The sequence below is a fragment of the Erpetoichthys calabaricus genome, chromosome 14, assembly GCF_900747795.2.
Source record: "Erpetoichthys calabaricus chromosome 14, fErpCal1.3, whole genome shotgun sequence".
NCBI lineage: Eukaryota > Metazoa > Chordata > Cladistia > Polypteriformes > Polypteridae > Erpetoichthys > Erpetoichthys calabaricus.
In genome coordinates this window covers 31825775-31842479 of record NC_041407.2, presented here as the reverse complement: position 1 = coordinate 31842479, position 16705 = coordinate 31825775, and the positions used below count along the sequence as shown (strand labels likewise).

Here is a 16705-nt window from a genome sequence, read left to right as displayed (position 1 = left end):
TCCCAGTGGAAGGGAGGAAACAAACCTCAGGCAGGGCACCAGCCCACAGCAGGGTGTGTACATACACACACACCAAGCATACACTAGGGATAATTTAGAATCGCCAGTGCACCAAACCAGCATGTCTTTGGACTGTGGGAGGAAACTGGAGCACCCAAAGGAAACCCATGCAGACACGGGGGGAACATGCAAACTCCACGCAGGGATGACCCAGAAAGCGAACCTGGGTCTCCTAACTGCGAGGCAACAGCGCTACCCACAGCGCCACCGTGCTGCCCAGATAAGTAAATAAATTAAGGTAAATAGGTAAACAACATTCGATGTGGCGTTTATATCTATTATGCAGTAATAAAAAATAATAATAATAACAAAAAACTTGGGTTGACGTGATTTTCTCTGAGACATCCCGCGAAATGCAGTGAGACAAAAGGACAGCTGCTGTAAAGGTTTTTAAATGTTCGAAGATCTGCAAGACATGCAGATCATGCAGCACGGCACCAGCAGCAGCAGCAAGCCAGCTGATCGAGCATAGAGGAGGTAAAAAAAAATTTTTTTCCCATTGTATCACTGTTTAAGAGGGGGTTTCAGAGGAGCGACCGCATCTCCTTAGCATGTGTTCAGCCCCCCTCTTCACAACATGAGAGGCAGAGACGCGAGGTTGCTGGTGCGTAGCGTGCCCTGGGTTGAGGAGGGGGTGGGCGAGCAGTAAAGTAAGTAACATATAAATGTTTTTCATATATTTCATAAATTTGCACAGTACCTTGGCAAGCCCTGCTGTTTCGTTGAAGCACATACATGTGGCAGATTCACTGGCAGGATGACGGCCAACCTGTTGCTGCCTCCAAGTGGTGCCATCTTTTGCTTTACGCCTGGTGCAGCTGCGTTGTTGATGTTGCACAACATCCTGTACGTCTAAACAAATAACTAAACGCAGTTAACATTACAGTCGAATTGGAAATGCAAACATGCCATGCCAGGATATAGCAGCAGCATTTTAACACGTAGTATATCCTGTCCCAGCTTCTGGAGGGAGGCGGTCCCTAATATACTGACCTGGATGAGCTCCAGGTGCTCCCCTTGATGACACTTCCTGGTGTGGCGGAAGTGTCAAGAGAGTCCCCAGAAGCACTCCGGGTGCCCCTGGAAATTCTTCCAGCAGCACTTCCTGGTATGGTGGAAGTGCTGCCATCCAGGACTTTACGAAATGTCTGGGCACCCCCTGGTGGTGACCACATCCTCCGGTAGGGATGAGTGTCCCAGCTTTGGTCCAGTGGCCCATAAGCAGACCCGGGCGGCTGCCCCCTCGTGGCCCAGGGGAGGTATTGTCCATCACGGGGACCATCCAGGCGTCCCGGCTGGGTAGGGTCCCCATCCATCTGGGACAATCCATAGACTACAATGCTTATCTAAACTCTGCTTGCTGTTGTTGTGCCATACAGTGATAAAGTGACAGAAAGATATCATAGCAGACAGAAGTGCTTCTCAAATACATAGTCAAATAGCTGCAGTGATTTACATGTGAGTGTGTGTGTGTGTGTAGGTGGGTGTGTTTGTATGTGTCTGTCTGCTCTGTCACTACGCTCATTACAATATACTAATTGTATCATTATGCTTCAGTTATCTTGTGCTACTGAGTTACTGAATTGGTAATAGCGGTTTTAGCTTTGTAGTTTCTCTTTTTTCTTCATTGTCTTTTGCTCTCTCCCTGAAACCCTGGCAGTTTAAAATGCATGGACTGATGGAGTCAGGGGCAGGTTTTTTATGAAGAAGCCTTGTGGGCATAGCCTTTACCACAGTGGAATTCACAGCTCTTCACTACAAACTTGTTAACGAGTTGTCCCCAAATGTGTTTTCTCATTTGGGAATCATGTCTGGCCCTGCAAGGCTAGGTTCGAGCTGACACAAAGGCTACAGTAACTCATATAACCACTCTGTACAACTGTGGCAAGCAGAACAGCTTCTCAGAATGCACAACATGTTGAACCTTGAGGCGGATTCCACTCCTGTGAGGCAACAACGGAAAGCTGAGGCTTTAGTGGGCACAGGCTCACCAAAAATGAACACCTGAAGACTGAAAAATGTAGCATATTCTAAATAATCTCACTTTCTGCTGAGTCACACAGATTTCAGGGTCAGAATTTACCTCTAACAGCATTAATCCATGTACCCAAACTGCATAGTGTAAACAGTCCAGGCTGGTGGTGGTGATGTAATGATGTTGGGAATATTTTCCTGGCACACTTTGGGCCCTTACCAATCAATCATTGCTTGAATACGGTATCCTATTTGAGGGAATTTACCCCTTTTCTAATGACTATTTCCAGCATGATAAAACACCATGTCACAAAGCAAAAGTCATCTCGAACTGGTTTCATGAGCACTACAAAGAGTTCAGTGATTTTTTTCCACATATATTAGCCAGAATTCATTTATATGAGTTTATATTTCCCTCAACCATATTCTATCATCCTTTAGATTTGGACTCTATGTTAAAGGCTACAAGTAGAATTGTTCTGTGAATTAACATTCCACATTGCCACTTTCTGTCCCTTGGGTGTACTGTCCATCACCTCATCCAACTCACCCCAGAAATCTTCTTTCTCATTCATCACATACCCAACTTGCGGGGCATATGCACTAATAAAATTTATCATCACACCTTCAATTTTCAATTTCATAATCACCACTCTGTCTGACACTCTTTTCACCTCCAAAACACTCTTGACATATTGTTCCTTCAGAATAACTCCTACTCCATTTCTCCTCCCATTCACACCATGATAGAACAATTTGAATCCACCTCCAATCCACCTGGCCTTACTCCCCTTCAATTTAGTATTTTGCACACACAATATATTAAACTTCCTTCTCTCCATCACATCAGCCAACTCTCTCCCCTTACCAATCATACTGCCAACATTCAAAGTTCCTACCCTCAGTTCCACTCTCTTTACCTTCCTCCTCTTCTCCTGCCTCCGGAAACATCTCCCCCCTCTTCTTCTCCTTTTTTGGCCAGCAGTAGCCCAATTTCCGCCAGCTCCCTGTTGGCTAACAGTACTTGTTATCCTGGGTCTCAGCTGATCCAATATGGAAATCTGTATTGTTGTCCAAATATTGATCTGGGAAAATTTTACACCGGATGCCTTTCCTTATGTAACCCTCCCCATTTTTCCGGGCTTGGGACTGGCATGAAAAAACACACTGGTTTGTGAATCTGCTGTGGCTGGGTTGTGTTCTCTCATTGATCCAAAGTTTAAAACTGCTTACATTAAGGACCACAAGACAGGGAATGTGAAGTCCCAAGAAGTTTCTGAGGTTACCTACTGGGTAACAAGCTGATCTTTCGCCGTAATGAAACAGTATCCACATGTGCAGCAAGTGCAAAAGTGCCTTCTGGACCACCAGATGACACTGGGGAGCTCCTTTAAAAAGGCAACATCATCTTTTTCAGCCTTACCGTCCCAGAGGGAAACTACTGAGAAGGAACTGGCAAGCTACTTACAGTCTGCCAATGCTCACAGTAACACAAATCCACTTCAGTGATGGAGAGTCCATGAAGAAAACTTAGCAAAACGTGCAGAACTAACCAAGAAGTATCTGTGTGTACCAGGTTCCCCGCAGAGAGAGTATTAAGTACAAGTGACAATATACTGTCATGCCACAGAGCATCACTCAAACCAGAAGTTATTGACAGTCTTGTGTTTTTAGCTAAATACATGTAGAATTAATTAACTACGCACTACATATTTTAAACCTTTCTTTAGTGGGTATTTTTTTGCTTGTAAATATTTGATTCCATGTCTTGTTGCCAACGTACAATAATTTGTTTACAACAAAGTTGATATAATTTATTGTAAAGTAATTTGATTGTGTGCCATTGTTTGTGAAGAATAAACTTTAGTTTAAAATATCCCTTCATTTCTTATATACTGTATCATAGTTCTTATTGCAGTGCAATTGTGCAGTATATGTACAATTGAATACTAAAACATATAGTGTATCTTTTTTCTTTAGTATATATACTTAAATACTGGAAAACAAATTGCATCACTAACCATAAGTTCTTATTGCAGTTAACAATGTTTCTGCTTGTCAACAACTTTGCATGTTATTACATGATAAAAACAATTTTGTAAAAATTATAGATCTTCTTATTGAAATGTTTGTTTTGCATGCCATTTCAGCAAGAAAGAATGAATGCTGAGACACATATCGTTTTTTTGCCAAAATGCAAGAAAATGCCAAGATATATTTTTCTAACCAGCCCCGGTGGTCATTCCAACATTTAGAGATTTTCAAAATGAAGCTAGAAAAGAGTTGAAAATAATAATTCTTCCAATTTTTTAAACATGAATTTGTCCTGTTAAAGATTGAAGCGCAGGTCCCAAAAATGTTGTCTGAAGTCAGTAAATGTAGGAAGGAAGGAAGGAATGTCTGTAATATATGAATGTCCATAATGTGAGAGACTTTTTCTACACTTTGTAACCCTTCAATATTTATTATAATATATTTTAGTTTATCACCCATTTTGAAGTATACATTTTGATAACTGCTGGTATTTTACTTATGTAAAAGTATATATTGTTTATATATATTAATAACAATTAGTTGTAGCATGTATGGGCGGCACAGTGGCGCAGTGGGTAGCGCTGCTGCCTTGCAGTTGGGAGACCTGGGGACCTGGGTTCGCTTCCCGGGTCCTCCCTGCGTGGAGTTTGCATGTTCTCCCCGTGTCTGCATGGGTTTCCTCCCACAGTCCAAAGACATGCTGGTTAGGTGGATTGGCGATTCTAAATTGGCCCTAGTGTGGGTGTGTTTGTGTGTGTCCTGCAGTGGGTTGGCACCAATGTTCCCTCTAAGCTGAGCGCATGAGCGATCGCTCACACGAATTCAGAGCGTCGCTCATACTTCCCGCACGATCGCTCATTCCGACGGCGTCGCTCGTACTTATCGCACGATCGCTCACTCCGACCGTCGGAGTTGGTGCTCATAAATTTTTGGCTTAAACAAAATGTCGCTCATAAACAATGTTTTTTGCTCACTATATGCTACTCCTTAGAGGGAACATTGGTTGGCACCCTGCCCAGGATTGGTTCCTGCCTTGTGCACTGTGTTGGCTGGGATTGGCTCCAGCAGACCCCCGTGACCCTGTGTTCGGATTCAGCGGGTTGGACGATGGATGGATGGATGGATGTAGCATGTATTGGGAGTATAGAGTATATTACATTAATTTTTACTAATGTAACTCTAGTCGGTTAGATACCCATGTCTGGCACCATGTGATGTATATTTAGATACAGTAAAGTATCACTAATTACTAATTTTACATTTATCCAGTTATTAAAAAAATTATAAATACCTGTTATTTTGGACACTAGAATAATGTTTTTCTGTTTCAGTGCTGTTTGTTAACTTACTTTGAAAAGTATACTACAGTTACAGGGTCATTAAGAATGCTTTAGGTGATGTACTTTACAATAAAAAAATTTACTTTCTTTGCAGGGATATGGATGAAATAGAAACACTCGGGCAAAAACTTGGTGAGATAACGGACTTACATGGTTTAAAGAGGTAATGATATTAATTAGTGTTTTTTTCCATAAAAATCTCTGCTTTTAATTATTTTGACATTTGAGTATGGGAATTTAATTTAAAATTTAACTTTGAAAAAGTTTACACCACAGTGATGATTTCTTCCTGTAAAGAAATAATTGCTGCCCCACTGTAAGGGTAATATTCTCTTTACTTTCCTGTCTTTGTGTATTGTTGGTGGAGCAGTTGCCTTTGAAACACCTCGCCTGCTAGTCAGTCCGTCACAGTGGATTAAGTAAGGTAGTCAGAACCAAATTAATCACACCAGGCCTATTGTTTTTCATAAGGTTCTTTTTTAATATCATTATTATAGTATACTTAGCTGCCTTTATCCAAAATAACCAACAAGATCAGGATTAGGGCTGAACAGTATATTGCATTTTCAGTTCAATTCAATAATTAAGAAAAACAGACATCTCAATTTACTCTTTAATACACTACTGCCGGGGATTTGTTTTGTGTTGAACGTGCCCTCTCTCTTGGCATGTCAGAGGACTGAGACTTTGTGAAGTGTGGTCTACCCTGACTTGGGGAAGCAAAATGGGGGAGGGTTGTGAGGGAGAAATGGAGAGAAAGTTACTTCCCGTCTATCATTTTTGCCCCTCAAGTGTAAGTGCCAACATAATAATAAGCTCCTCAGCCATAATACCTGGCAATGACATGAAATCAAGGTTAAAGCTAATTTATGAAACAACACGCTACTTTTATTTGAGATTCCAAGATGTCCTCAAAAGATCAGAAGCAGTGTCTTTTTGACCAAACTCTGAACTTTGTAAGCAGTGAAATTTGGCAAATAAAATAAATTATTATTATTAATTATTATTATTAAAGAGCTGTGTTTGGTGTACTCCCAGATAACAACAACAACAACATTTATTTATATAGCACATTTTCATACAAAAAGTAGCTCAAAGTGCTTTACATAATGAAGAGAAGAAAAATAAAAGACAAAATACGAAATTAAAATAAGACAACATTAATTAACATAGAAAGGAGTAAGGTCCGATGGCCAGAGTGGACAGAAAAAACAAAAAAAAACTCCGGCAGGCTGGAGAAAAAAATAAAATCTGTAGGGGTTCCAGGCCACGAGACCGCCCAGTCCCCTCTGGGCATTCTACCTAACATAAATGAAATAGTCCTCTTTGTAGTTCGGGTTTTTCACGGAGTCACTTGATGCTGATGGTCATACAGACTTCTGGCTTTTAATCCATCCATCATTGTTGGAACATCATGGTGCTTTGGGTAGATGGTGGTGGCGCACGCCACCACCAACAGGACACCGGAAAAGGAAACAGAAGAGAGAGTAGGGGTTAGTACAGATTTTGAATGAATAGTTATTATAATGAATTGGATATACAGAGTATCAGGATTAAATTACAGTGAAGTTATGAGAAGGCCATGTTAAAATAATGTGTTTTCAGTAGTTTTTTAAAGTGCTCCACTGTATTAGCCTGGCGAATTCCTACTGGCAGGCTATTCCAGATTTTAGGTGCATTAAAGCAGAAGGCCGCCTCACCACTTCTTTTAAGTTTTGCTCTTGGAATTCTAAGGAGACACTCAGTTGAGGATCTGAGGGTACGATTTGGAATATAAGGTGTCAGACATTCCGATATATAAGCCGGGGCGAGATTATTTAAAGCTTTATAAACCATAAGCAGAATTTTAAAGTCAATTCTGAATGACACAGGTAACCAGTGTAGTGACATCAAAACTGGAGAAATGTGTTCGGATTTTCTTTTCCTGGTAAGGATTCTAGCAGCTGCATTCTGCACTAGTTGCAAACGATTGATGTCTTTTTTGGGTAGACCTGAGAGGAGTGCGTTACAGTAATCTAGCCGACTGAAAACAAACGCATGAACTAATTTCTCTGCATCTTTCGATGATATAAGAGGTCTAACTTTTGCTATGTTTCTTAGGTGAAAAAATGCTGTCCTAGTGATCTGATTAATATGCGATTTAAAATTCAGATTACAATCAACAGTTACCCCTAAGCTTTTTACCTCCGATTTGACTTTTAATCCTAATGCATCCAGTTTATTTCTAATAGCCTCATTGTATCCATTATTGCCAATCACTAAGATTTCGGTTTTTTCTTTATTTAATTTGAGAAAGTTACTATTCATCCATTCTGAGATACAAGTTAGACATTGTGTTAGCGAATCAAGAGATTTGGGGTCATCAGGTGCTATTGATAAATACAGCTGTGTGTCATCAGCATAGCTGTGGTAGCTCACGTTGTGCCCTGAGATAATCTGACCTAATGGAAGCATGTAGATTGAGAAGAGCAGTGGACCCAGGATAGAGCCTTGTGGAACACCATATAGAATATCATGTGTCTTTGAGTTATAATTACCATAACTAACAAAGAATTTTCTCCCTGCCAGGTAGGATTCAAACCAATTTAAGACACTGCCAGAGAGGCCCACCCATTGACTAAGGCGATTCTTAAGAATATTATGATCAATGGTGTCAAATGCGGCACTCAGATCTAAGAGGATGAGAACAGATAAATGGCCTCTGTCTGCATTTACCCGCAAGTCATTTACTACTTTAACGAGTGCAGTTTCTGTGCTGTGATTTGTTCTAAAACCTGACTGAAATTTATCAAGAATAGCATGTTTATTAAGGTGCTCATTTAACTGCATAATGACTGCCTTCTCTAGAATTTTACTTAAGAAAGGCAGGTTAGAGATGGGTCTATAATTTTCAAGAGCAGAGGGATCGAGATTATTTTTCTTAAGTAGGGGTTTAACTACCGCAGTCTTAAGACAGTCTGGGAAGACCCCCGTATCTAATGACGAATTTACTATGTCAAGAACATTATCAATAAGCACGCCTGATACTTCTTTGAAAAAAATTGTTGGTATTGGGTCAAGGGCACAGGTGGAGGGTTTCATTTGAGAAATTATTTTATGTATATCAGGTAAATCTATCCTAGTGAAAGACTTTAATTTGTTTATTATGGGGTACTGGGGTTTAGGAGGATCCTTAGTGTTGGGGAGATATACTATGTTATTTCTAATATCATTCATTTTTTGATTGAAAAATACAGCGATAGCCTCACAGGTTTTACTGGAAGTACTTAGGAGGCATTCCTTTGAGTTACCTGGGTTTCACAGATGATCAATTGAGATGGGCTTCAAATGAAGAAGGAGAAAAATGATTGTAATTGCCTGTACCACACTACTAGCAACTAGACTTCATTTGCTTAACTGAGGAATACAAACCCATCCTTTATAATTCAGAGGTCAAGTGATATTCTACACTTTTTGAAAACTAGGGGGCTTTGTCCCCCTTCTTGCTTCGCTCGCCAACCCCCCAGCCTTCACAACACTCCAGCCACTTCACGTCTCTGCCGCTCGCGTATGTGGATTTCACTTTCACCAAACAACAAATCTTTTAATTCTCGCGGATAGGCCTCTTCATTGGGAAGAAACACTACTGTTCCCTGATGGCAACACGAATTATTGCAGTTCCCGGGTCCTCCCTACGTGGAGTTTGCATGTTCTCCCCGTGTCTGCGTGGGTTTCCTCCAGGTACTCCGGTTTCCTCCCACAGTCCAAAGACATGCAGGTTAGGTGCATTGGCAATTCTAAATTGTCCCTTGTGTGTCCTTGGTGTGTGTGTGTGTGCGTGTGTGTGTGTGCCCTGCAGTGGGCTGGCACCCTGCCCGGGGTTTGTTTCCTGCCTTGTGTCCTGTGTTGGCTGGAATTGGCTCCAGCAGACCCCCATGACCCTTTAGTTAGGATATAGTGGGTTAGATAATGGATGGATGGATGGGCAACACGAATTAGATGATCTCCGACTTTAAATCTGAACAATATATTCAATCTCTTTTTGCTGTTCCGTTATTTCACCGATTAGTAATTTCCATTCGTTTGCACTAATGGGATCTTTGCTATCATTTTTTTGAGACTTTTGAATTTTAGTACTTTCATTATCTCTAACCTGCTCTGCATGTGTATTGCGCCAACGTTTTTGAACCTCTTTATGACGTTCTACTTTGTCATCTACTCTTTTTCTTTTATTTCCGGCCCCGGCCGTAGTTAAATCTCTTGGCACAAAGTCTCGTCTTGCAGGATTTGAAAGTATTTCTCTGAAAAAGTCACGTCTCATCCCAGGATTTTTTTTATATAATAGAGAGATAAAAAAAAAATCAAATTCTAACTTATAGCATCTATTCAAATATTTTTAAAACAATGGCATGATTTGATGAATAAAATATTAGAATAAGCATTTATATTGGGGGAAGGGGACATTTTTAGTTCTTTGTGTTTTTTTTTTCTGTAACTATTTTTACCCATTATGTTGTCTCTCCTCTCTTTCTCTTTGTGAGGGTTAAATTTTGTTTTGTTGCTTTCCTTTTTTATCTTTCTGATATTTATTTTCTTTTCATCTTTGCTTTTCTAGTTTGACTATGAAGTCATTTGCTGTATAAGTTTGACTTGATTGTAAGCAATGTTATTTTCTTCAAATAAAATTAAAAAAAAAATTAATAAATATTTAGGAAAAATCAGTATGCAAATGCCAGTATCACAATGCTCAGTATTACTGATTTTCGACATCTTTTTGTGACACTTAAATAAAATCTACTGCCCAAGTCTGCTAATGTTGTTTTGTTGGTGGTGATGTGCATGAGGATCAGAGATTTAAGAGTTTAGAACAGGGAGCTTTACCTCAGCTGTTTGTAAATGGTTCAATTTTCCCCTTTGCAAGCAGTACAACATTTGAAGAGTAAACAAGTTGCTGTATGTGAAGAGGCCATCTAGGCATGTGAGGCACCTCTAGTGTGCCCTCTCAACTCTCGCAAAATGGGTCTCCATTTTGTCAATTCCATAGAATGTTCACTGCTCCATTGAATATCTCATAACCGGACAAGCTGCAGGTGGAAGGAGAGACTTATTGTATTCTCTCGCTTACTTAACTTGTACCAAAAAATATTTGTACATTGCTGGTGGTCAAATAACTGCATTAAACATTAATTCACACCAAAAGTCACATGTCTGCACGTTGTAAGCCTTCCTCTGTTCATTTCAAGCAGTGACTGCTCTGTGCTGAAACATTAAAAGCAGGAATTAAATAGCAATCTTTGTTGTTTTCTTTTGTGTGAATTATTCATTGTTTGTTTTATTTTCATTAAAAGTTTATATTTTGTAAGGGTAATGGTGAGATGTTAGTGTTTTTTAGGTTTGTAAGTGAAAAGTAAAGTTTTGCCGCACTCCTAACATTTTTCTCTGACAACGGCCCTGTAATGTACAAAATCTATACTGTAGTGAAAGAAAAATTCAAGAAACCATAAAGAACACTGAATAAAAAAATAGGAGTTGCCTGGTCACAAATGCCATATGCCGGTGGATATTATAAAATTTATACTATAACTGCTGCTTTGTTTTTTCTCATAGATGATTTTTAAGGTAGTGCCTTTGGTGTTAGTCATACATTGTTTTATGTTACATACCAGTAAACCCCTGATTCTCTAACGAATTGCAAATGAACGAATGGCAATCACTCTGTGTTCCATATAATCGTTGGAGGGATGACACACGATGGAGGGTGGGAGTGTTCTGGGAGGGTATGGATTTAGTTAAATACATATATCTGTATTTATATTAATTAATATATTTAAATTAAAATCGAAATGTAATTGTTATGTCATTTAAGTACAAAATGTCCTTGAGTCGCTGCACATATATGTATGAAATATATTTGAGTGTAAAGGTGCAAATGAAGTACATAGAAAGTAAAGAAGTAATCCAATGGTAGATTACAGATATTTAATCAAATACTTCTTTATATACAACATTTGTAGTAAAGATGGTGTGTTGTCCTTGAATGAGTTTTCCTTGGTATGAAGTACTTAAAACCTTAACTTTAACGTCAGATGAACGCCAAACTCTTGAAAAGGCCACATAAAGTTGTCCATGTCCAAATACAGGCTCAGAGAGATAAATGCCCACTTTGTCCATGGTCTGTCCTTGGGATTTGTTGATTGTCATGGCAAATGCAGCCTTAATGGGAAATTGGCGGCGTTTAAGTTTAAAAGGCAATTCCAGGTCAGAACTTGTAAGGTCAATTCTGGGAATCAAAACAGTATTGGCAGTATGCGATCCCGTAAGTACTTTTGCTTCAATAACATTGTCTGTCATGGTGTTCACAACTAACCGTGTACCGTTGCATAAACGTTGTTTAGTATTAAGGTTTCTTAATAGAATGACTATTGTCCCCACTTTAAGGTTAAGATTGTGTTGTGGTAATCCGGCCAGGTTAATAGTGTTTAAATATTCTAATGGGAAATTAAGATGCTCAGTTTCATCTTCAGAATCAACATTGTCAGTACTTGTGTTTATCCATGCGGGCTCGTTTTTGTATTTCCGTTAGTTGAGCTGTTTCGTTTTGGAGCCGTGACTCCTTTGCTTCTGCTGTTTCAGAAGCGCGTTGTAGGCGCCTGCGTTCATTGTGTTTATCCATGCGGGCTCGTTTTTGTATTTCCGTTAGTTGAGCTGTTTCTTTTTGGAGCCATGACTCCGTTAGCTATACGTCATTTACTGTTAGGAATTATAATCGCACTTACGTTTAATACGGAGCGTTCGTTTATTGTTTTTTTCCATCTGGTGTCGTTTCTGTGTTTTCTGTGGCTGGACTGTTAATAATGTATTACTGTAATACTGTAATGTGATTCAAATATACTGTGTAGTCTGGACGTCTGGGGATTCCGTACTGTAATACTGTAATGTGATTCAAAAATGCGCTGAATCGTTTCGTTTTTGTTTTTTCTGTGGCTGTGTCGTCAGCTATGGGCTCAGATTTGTATTTCTGTTAGTTGAGCTGTTTCATTTTTGAGCCGTGACTCCTTTGCCTGTGGTGTTTCAGAAGCGCGTTGTAGGCGCCTGCAGGAGTGCGTTGTAGGCGCCTGCGTTAATTGTGTTTCTCCGTGCAGGCTCGTTGCAGTGCGGCAGTGCGCGTGCGCTTCGATGTGTGATTCAAATATGCTGTGTAGTCTGGACGTCTGGGGATTCCGTACTGTAATACTGTAATGTGATTCAAATATGCGCTGAATCCTCTCGTTTTTGTTTTCTCTGTGGCCGTGTCATTAGCTATGGGCTCGGTTTTGTATTTCCGTTAGTTGAGCTGTTTCGTTTTTGAGCTGTGACTCCTTTGCCTGTGGTGTTTCAGAAGCGTGTTGTAGGCGGCAGTGCGCGTGCACTTCGATGCGCCCTGCGTCCATCTGGTTTACAACCTTTGGTTAGTAATATGGATACATTTTTTGTTGGGGATAAAGGATTTATTTATTTGCTCACTTGCTTCTCCACCTAATTTCAAAGGGTTTTCGACACCACTTACATCTAAGCCAGTGTTTTTTAAACTGGGGTCCATAGCCTCAGTGAAGTCGACATTCTTAAAAAATATCAATTCCCATTTTAAAGATTGTCTTTAGATTGTTTTAAAATAAATATATAAGTAGCTGAAAATGTCCTTCAATTGTAACATTAAAGCAGTCCATTATCAATATACTATCTCTCTACTATGTACACTGTCTCTTCCATTCTCGTCTTCTATGTCAACCTCCTGCACCAAATCAAAGTTTTACATTGCTCACATTGGTTCCAAGGAAACAGATCCTTCTCATTTCCCACATTCCTTTGAGCCAGTCCATGCCAGAATGGGGACTGTCTGGGAACCATGTAGCAAAACAGATGGATTTCTGTGAAAGTGAGTGTTTTATGTAAGTGTGTGTGTGTGTGTGTGTGTGTCTGTCTGTCTGTCTCTCAGGTCCAGTTCTCCAACATTACAAGATTTTTAGTTTTGGTGAATTTGTTATTGCAGCATAATTTTTACAACATATTTAGAAATTGTCAGTGTGGCGGACAGCTGGCTGCTCAACCCAGCCGGGACGCCCAAAGAGGAGAAAGATGGGAGAAAGCAGCTACGGAGGGACACTGCCTCCCCCAAGACACCAGATGGCGATGTCCCTGCAGCATAGTGGTACCCCAGATTCCCACAGGGCACCATGGGATTTGAAGTTTGGCTTCTCAGCCCTGCTGGATGCCATGGGTGCCACCAGGAGATGCTGCAGGGGGACTTGGAGACTCAACTTTTCCATAGCCTACTATTGAGTCACGGGGACAGAAGCTCCAAAGTACTTCTGGGCTGACAGAAAACTCAACTTCTCCAGCTAAGCCGGAAGTGCGGGAATGTCACATGGACGGAAGGACCGAAGTATTTCCATGTCAGACACTATATAAAGGATTGTTTGAGACCCAGCAAGTGAGCAGGAGTTGGGAGGTAGAGGACAGCTTCCCCTAACATCTTACATTGGCATAGCCAGTAGGATTCTGGCCGTCTATTTGGGCAGAAACATGGAAAAAATAACAAGCACGCAACCCGACAGACAGTGCTACGACACAGTACCCTTGCACCGCGACGCAATGGGAAAGAAGAAAACGAGGCAGATGGACAAGACCGGAAAATATTCTCTACTCATGATTGGCACCGTCAAGGAAGAGACAGCAAGTGGCCATGATCGAGGGGAAAAGAAAACTCCAGCAGATGGTGTCCAGAATGACGTATGTGCCAGGGAAGTTATTGGAAAATTTCTCGATGTGATTCACCTTGTCCCGTGCTCATACTTCATAGAAGAAGGACGTCCGGAGGTTTGGCAAGGAGTCAACTACAGTCCCCTAGATGAGGATGGCTGGGCTAAGAAAGTACAGAGTGCAGAAGACTGCAGCGTCTAGCTGCCAGACCTGGACTACATGACCTGCCCTGAGGGTTTCTGTGAAGGAGAAAGTCCCCGTCATACTGACTTTTACCTTGCCCATCACCCGATAGTCTTGGACTCCCAGAAGGAGAAGGGGGAGGCAAGCACAGCACCAAATGACATCGATAAAGGTAAAGACCGAGACAGGACTGAACAATGCGCCGACAGATTGAGACAGGCAGATCACAGTCGGTTACCAGCCAAATCTCAGGTCTTCAATTCCCAACTGTCCTTGCGAGACCCAACGGTGCATGCGCCTGAGATGGGCGTGTTCGCCGGCTCACAGTTAGGAGGTGGGGCTGATGATGGCCTGAGCCCTCCTCTGGCCGATTCATTTAATGATTTCGAGGTGCAGGAGCTGGAAAGGTTGATTCAGCCCATACAAGACTTTATACAGGTAGTTTCAACTATGAAGAAACTCCTGGAAGAACTGGGGACAATGGCCAAGGCACCTCTGAGGCGTGTGGAGAAGTACCTGCAGCGGTTTGGTCATAAACTTCCCCAGGTAAAGAATTCGGCGGTACAGGTGAGTACAACCTGTACTGTATATGAAAAAGGGACGCAGAGTGAAGGGGCAGCATGATTGATTAATATCAGCTGTCAAGTAACCTCACATCCTACAAATGATAGGGGAATGCTGACCGAAGGGCTGGTGGAAGAATTGGGGAAGTCGGATAAGCTGGATAGTGCTGACATCCGGGTTGTCCCGCCCCTTGAGACATCGGCATCAGTTATGCAAAAATCAAAAGAGGTAGAAACAGTGAAGGGTCTCTCTGTTATTCATAGAGAGACCCAGACTGTTAAGAAATCCCAGAAAAAAAAGGAGATCCGCTGTAAAAAGCAGGGATCTCCTGATATTACAGAGCATGGAGCTGCAAGCTCATGTCCATCTGAAGGTGCTCTCCACATGGGTAGGGAGATGATCCACCTGTTTTCAGTCTTGCAGGGCTAGAATATCCAGATGGAGGCGGCTATGTTATGAATGCTGCCGGCCGGTCAATGTGTTGAGGAATTGTCTGCAGAGAACTGGGGAGGTGGTCAAACAACAGCATTTGTGCAGCATCTCTCCGCAGTTCTCTTGTTCTTACTTTACAGGACGAAGCCATGGTCTGGCCATCGCAGACAACTCCTCCTGGAGAATAACAACCCTCGCGGGGCTGATGCTTCACCCCACACTTCTCAGCTGAGGGAAGGGCACTTTGGCAGATGGCCGGCTGATCAACCCGGCCGGGACACCCAAAGAGAAGAAAGATAGAAGAAAGCAGCTACAGAGGGACACTGCCTCCCCCAAGATGCCAGATGGCAATGTGTCTGCAGCATAGCGGTACCCCAGATTCCCGGAGGGCAACATGGGATTTGGAGTTTGGCTTCTCAGCACTGCTGGATGTCGTGGGTACCTCCAGGAGACTCTGCAGTTGGACTTGGAGACTGGTATCTTTTCCATAGCCCGGATGTACTATGGAGTCACGGGGACAGAAGTTCCTAAGTACTTCTGGGCTGACAAAAAACTCAACTTCTCCAGCTGATCCAGAAGTGTGGGAATGTCACATAGACAGGAGAACCAAAGCACTTCTGGGTCAGACACTATAGAAAGGACTGTTGGAGACCTAGCACGCAAGCCAGAGTTGGGAGGTAGAGGACAGAGCTTGCTGGGAGGTGTGGAGGATAGATTTGTGGTGATTTATTGTATTATTATTATTGGTTATGCCTGTTTATGCTGGCGGAGGTGCTTCTGAGCACTGTAACAAGAAGAAAAAGAATTAAATACCTTCTTGGTCATTCTACCCTGTGTTCAGTGTGTCTGTCTGTTGGGTTGAAAGGGGAAACAGTGACCCCTACCATCTTACACCAGGCTAAGACAGAAGGATATACAATGAGGAAAACAATGACTAACTGTAATAATTATTAATAATTTAACACACATATCTAATATTTTATCTTAGTATCATTAATATTGATCATCATCGGAAACCTATTGTTTCAGAGTTGCCAATATTTTGCAACCTTAATCCTTCATTTAAAAATAAATATAGGAATAGGTTGAAATTAGAAACACAACTGTGCTTAGTTATCAAAACTGGAACCCAATATTGACAATAATGACCTCATGGAACATAAAGACACTCAGCCTTCAAAAGTGATTTCGAGTTATTTTCCTCCTTTTTTCTCCAGAAGTCATATATAACTTTTTTTTTACCTTTGAATTGTTGCTATTTCATTAGTTTCACTTTTATTTCAGAACTTCTGTAAAAACAATATTTGTAATCTTGCGAGTCCCAATATGCTGAATCTTTTTAATGAAGTCAGGAAAGGTTTCTCTGTTTGGAATTTCAGCACAGACAAAACGATCTACAT

The 16705-nt window shown here is 41.2% G+C and overlaps 1 protein-coding gene across 3 annotated transcripts in view; it reads left to right on the top strand.

Moving 5' to 3' along the window:
* unc13d (unc-13 homolog D (C. elegans)) overlaps positions 1 to 16705 on the top strand; it is a 407222-nt gene that overhangs the window by 135809 nt on the left and 254708 nt on the right. For all 3 annotated transcript variants that reach the window (XM_051936229.1, XM_051936228.1, XM_051936230.1), the window contains one exon: positions 5503 to 5571. In XM_051936229.1, coding sequence (XP_051792189.1) covers positions 5503 to 5571 — 69 coding nt within the window. The remainder of the gene's footprint in view (positions 1 to 5502; positions 5572 to 16705) is intronic.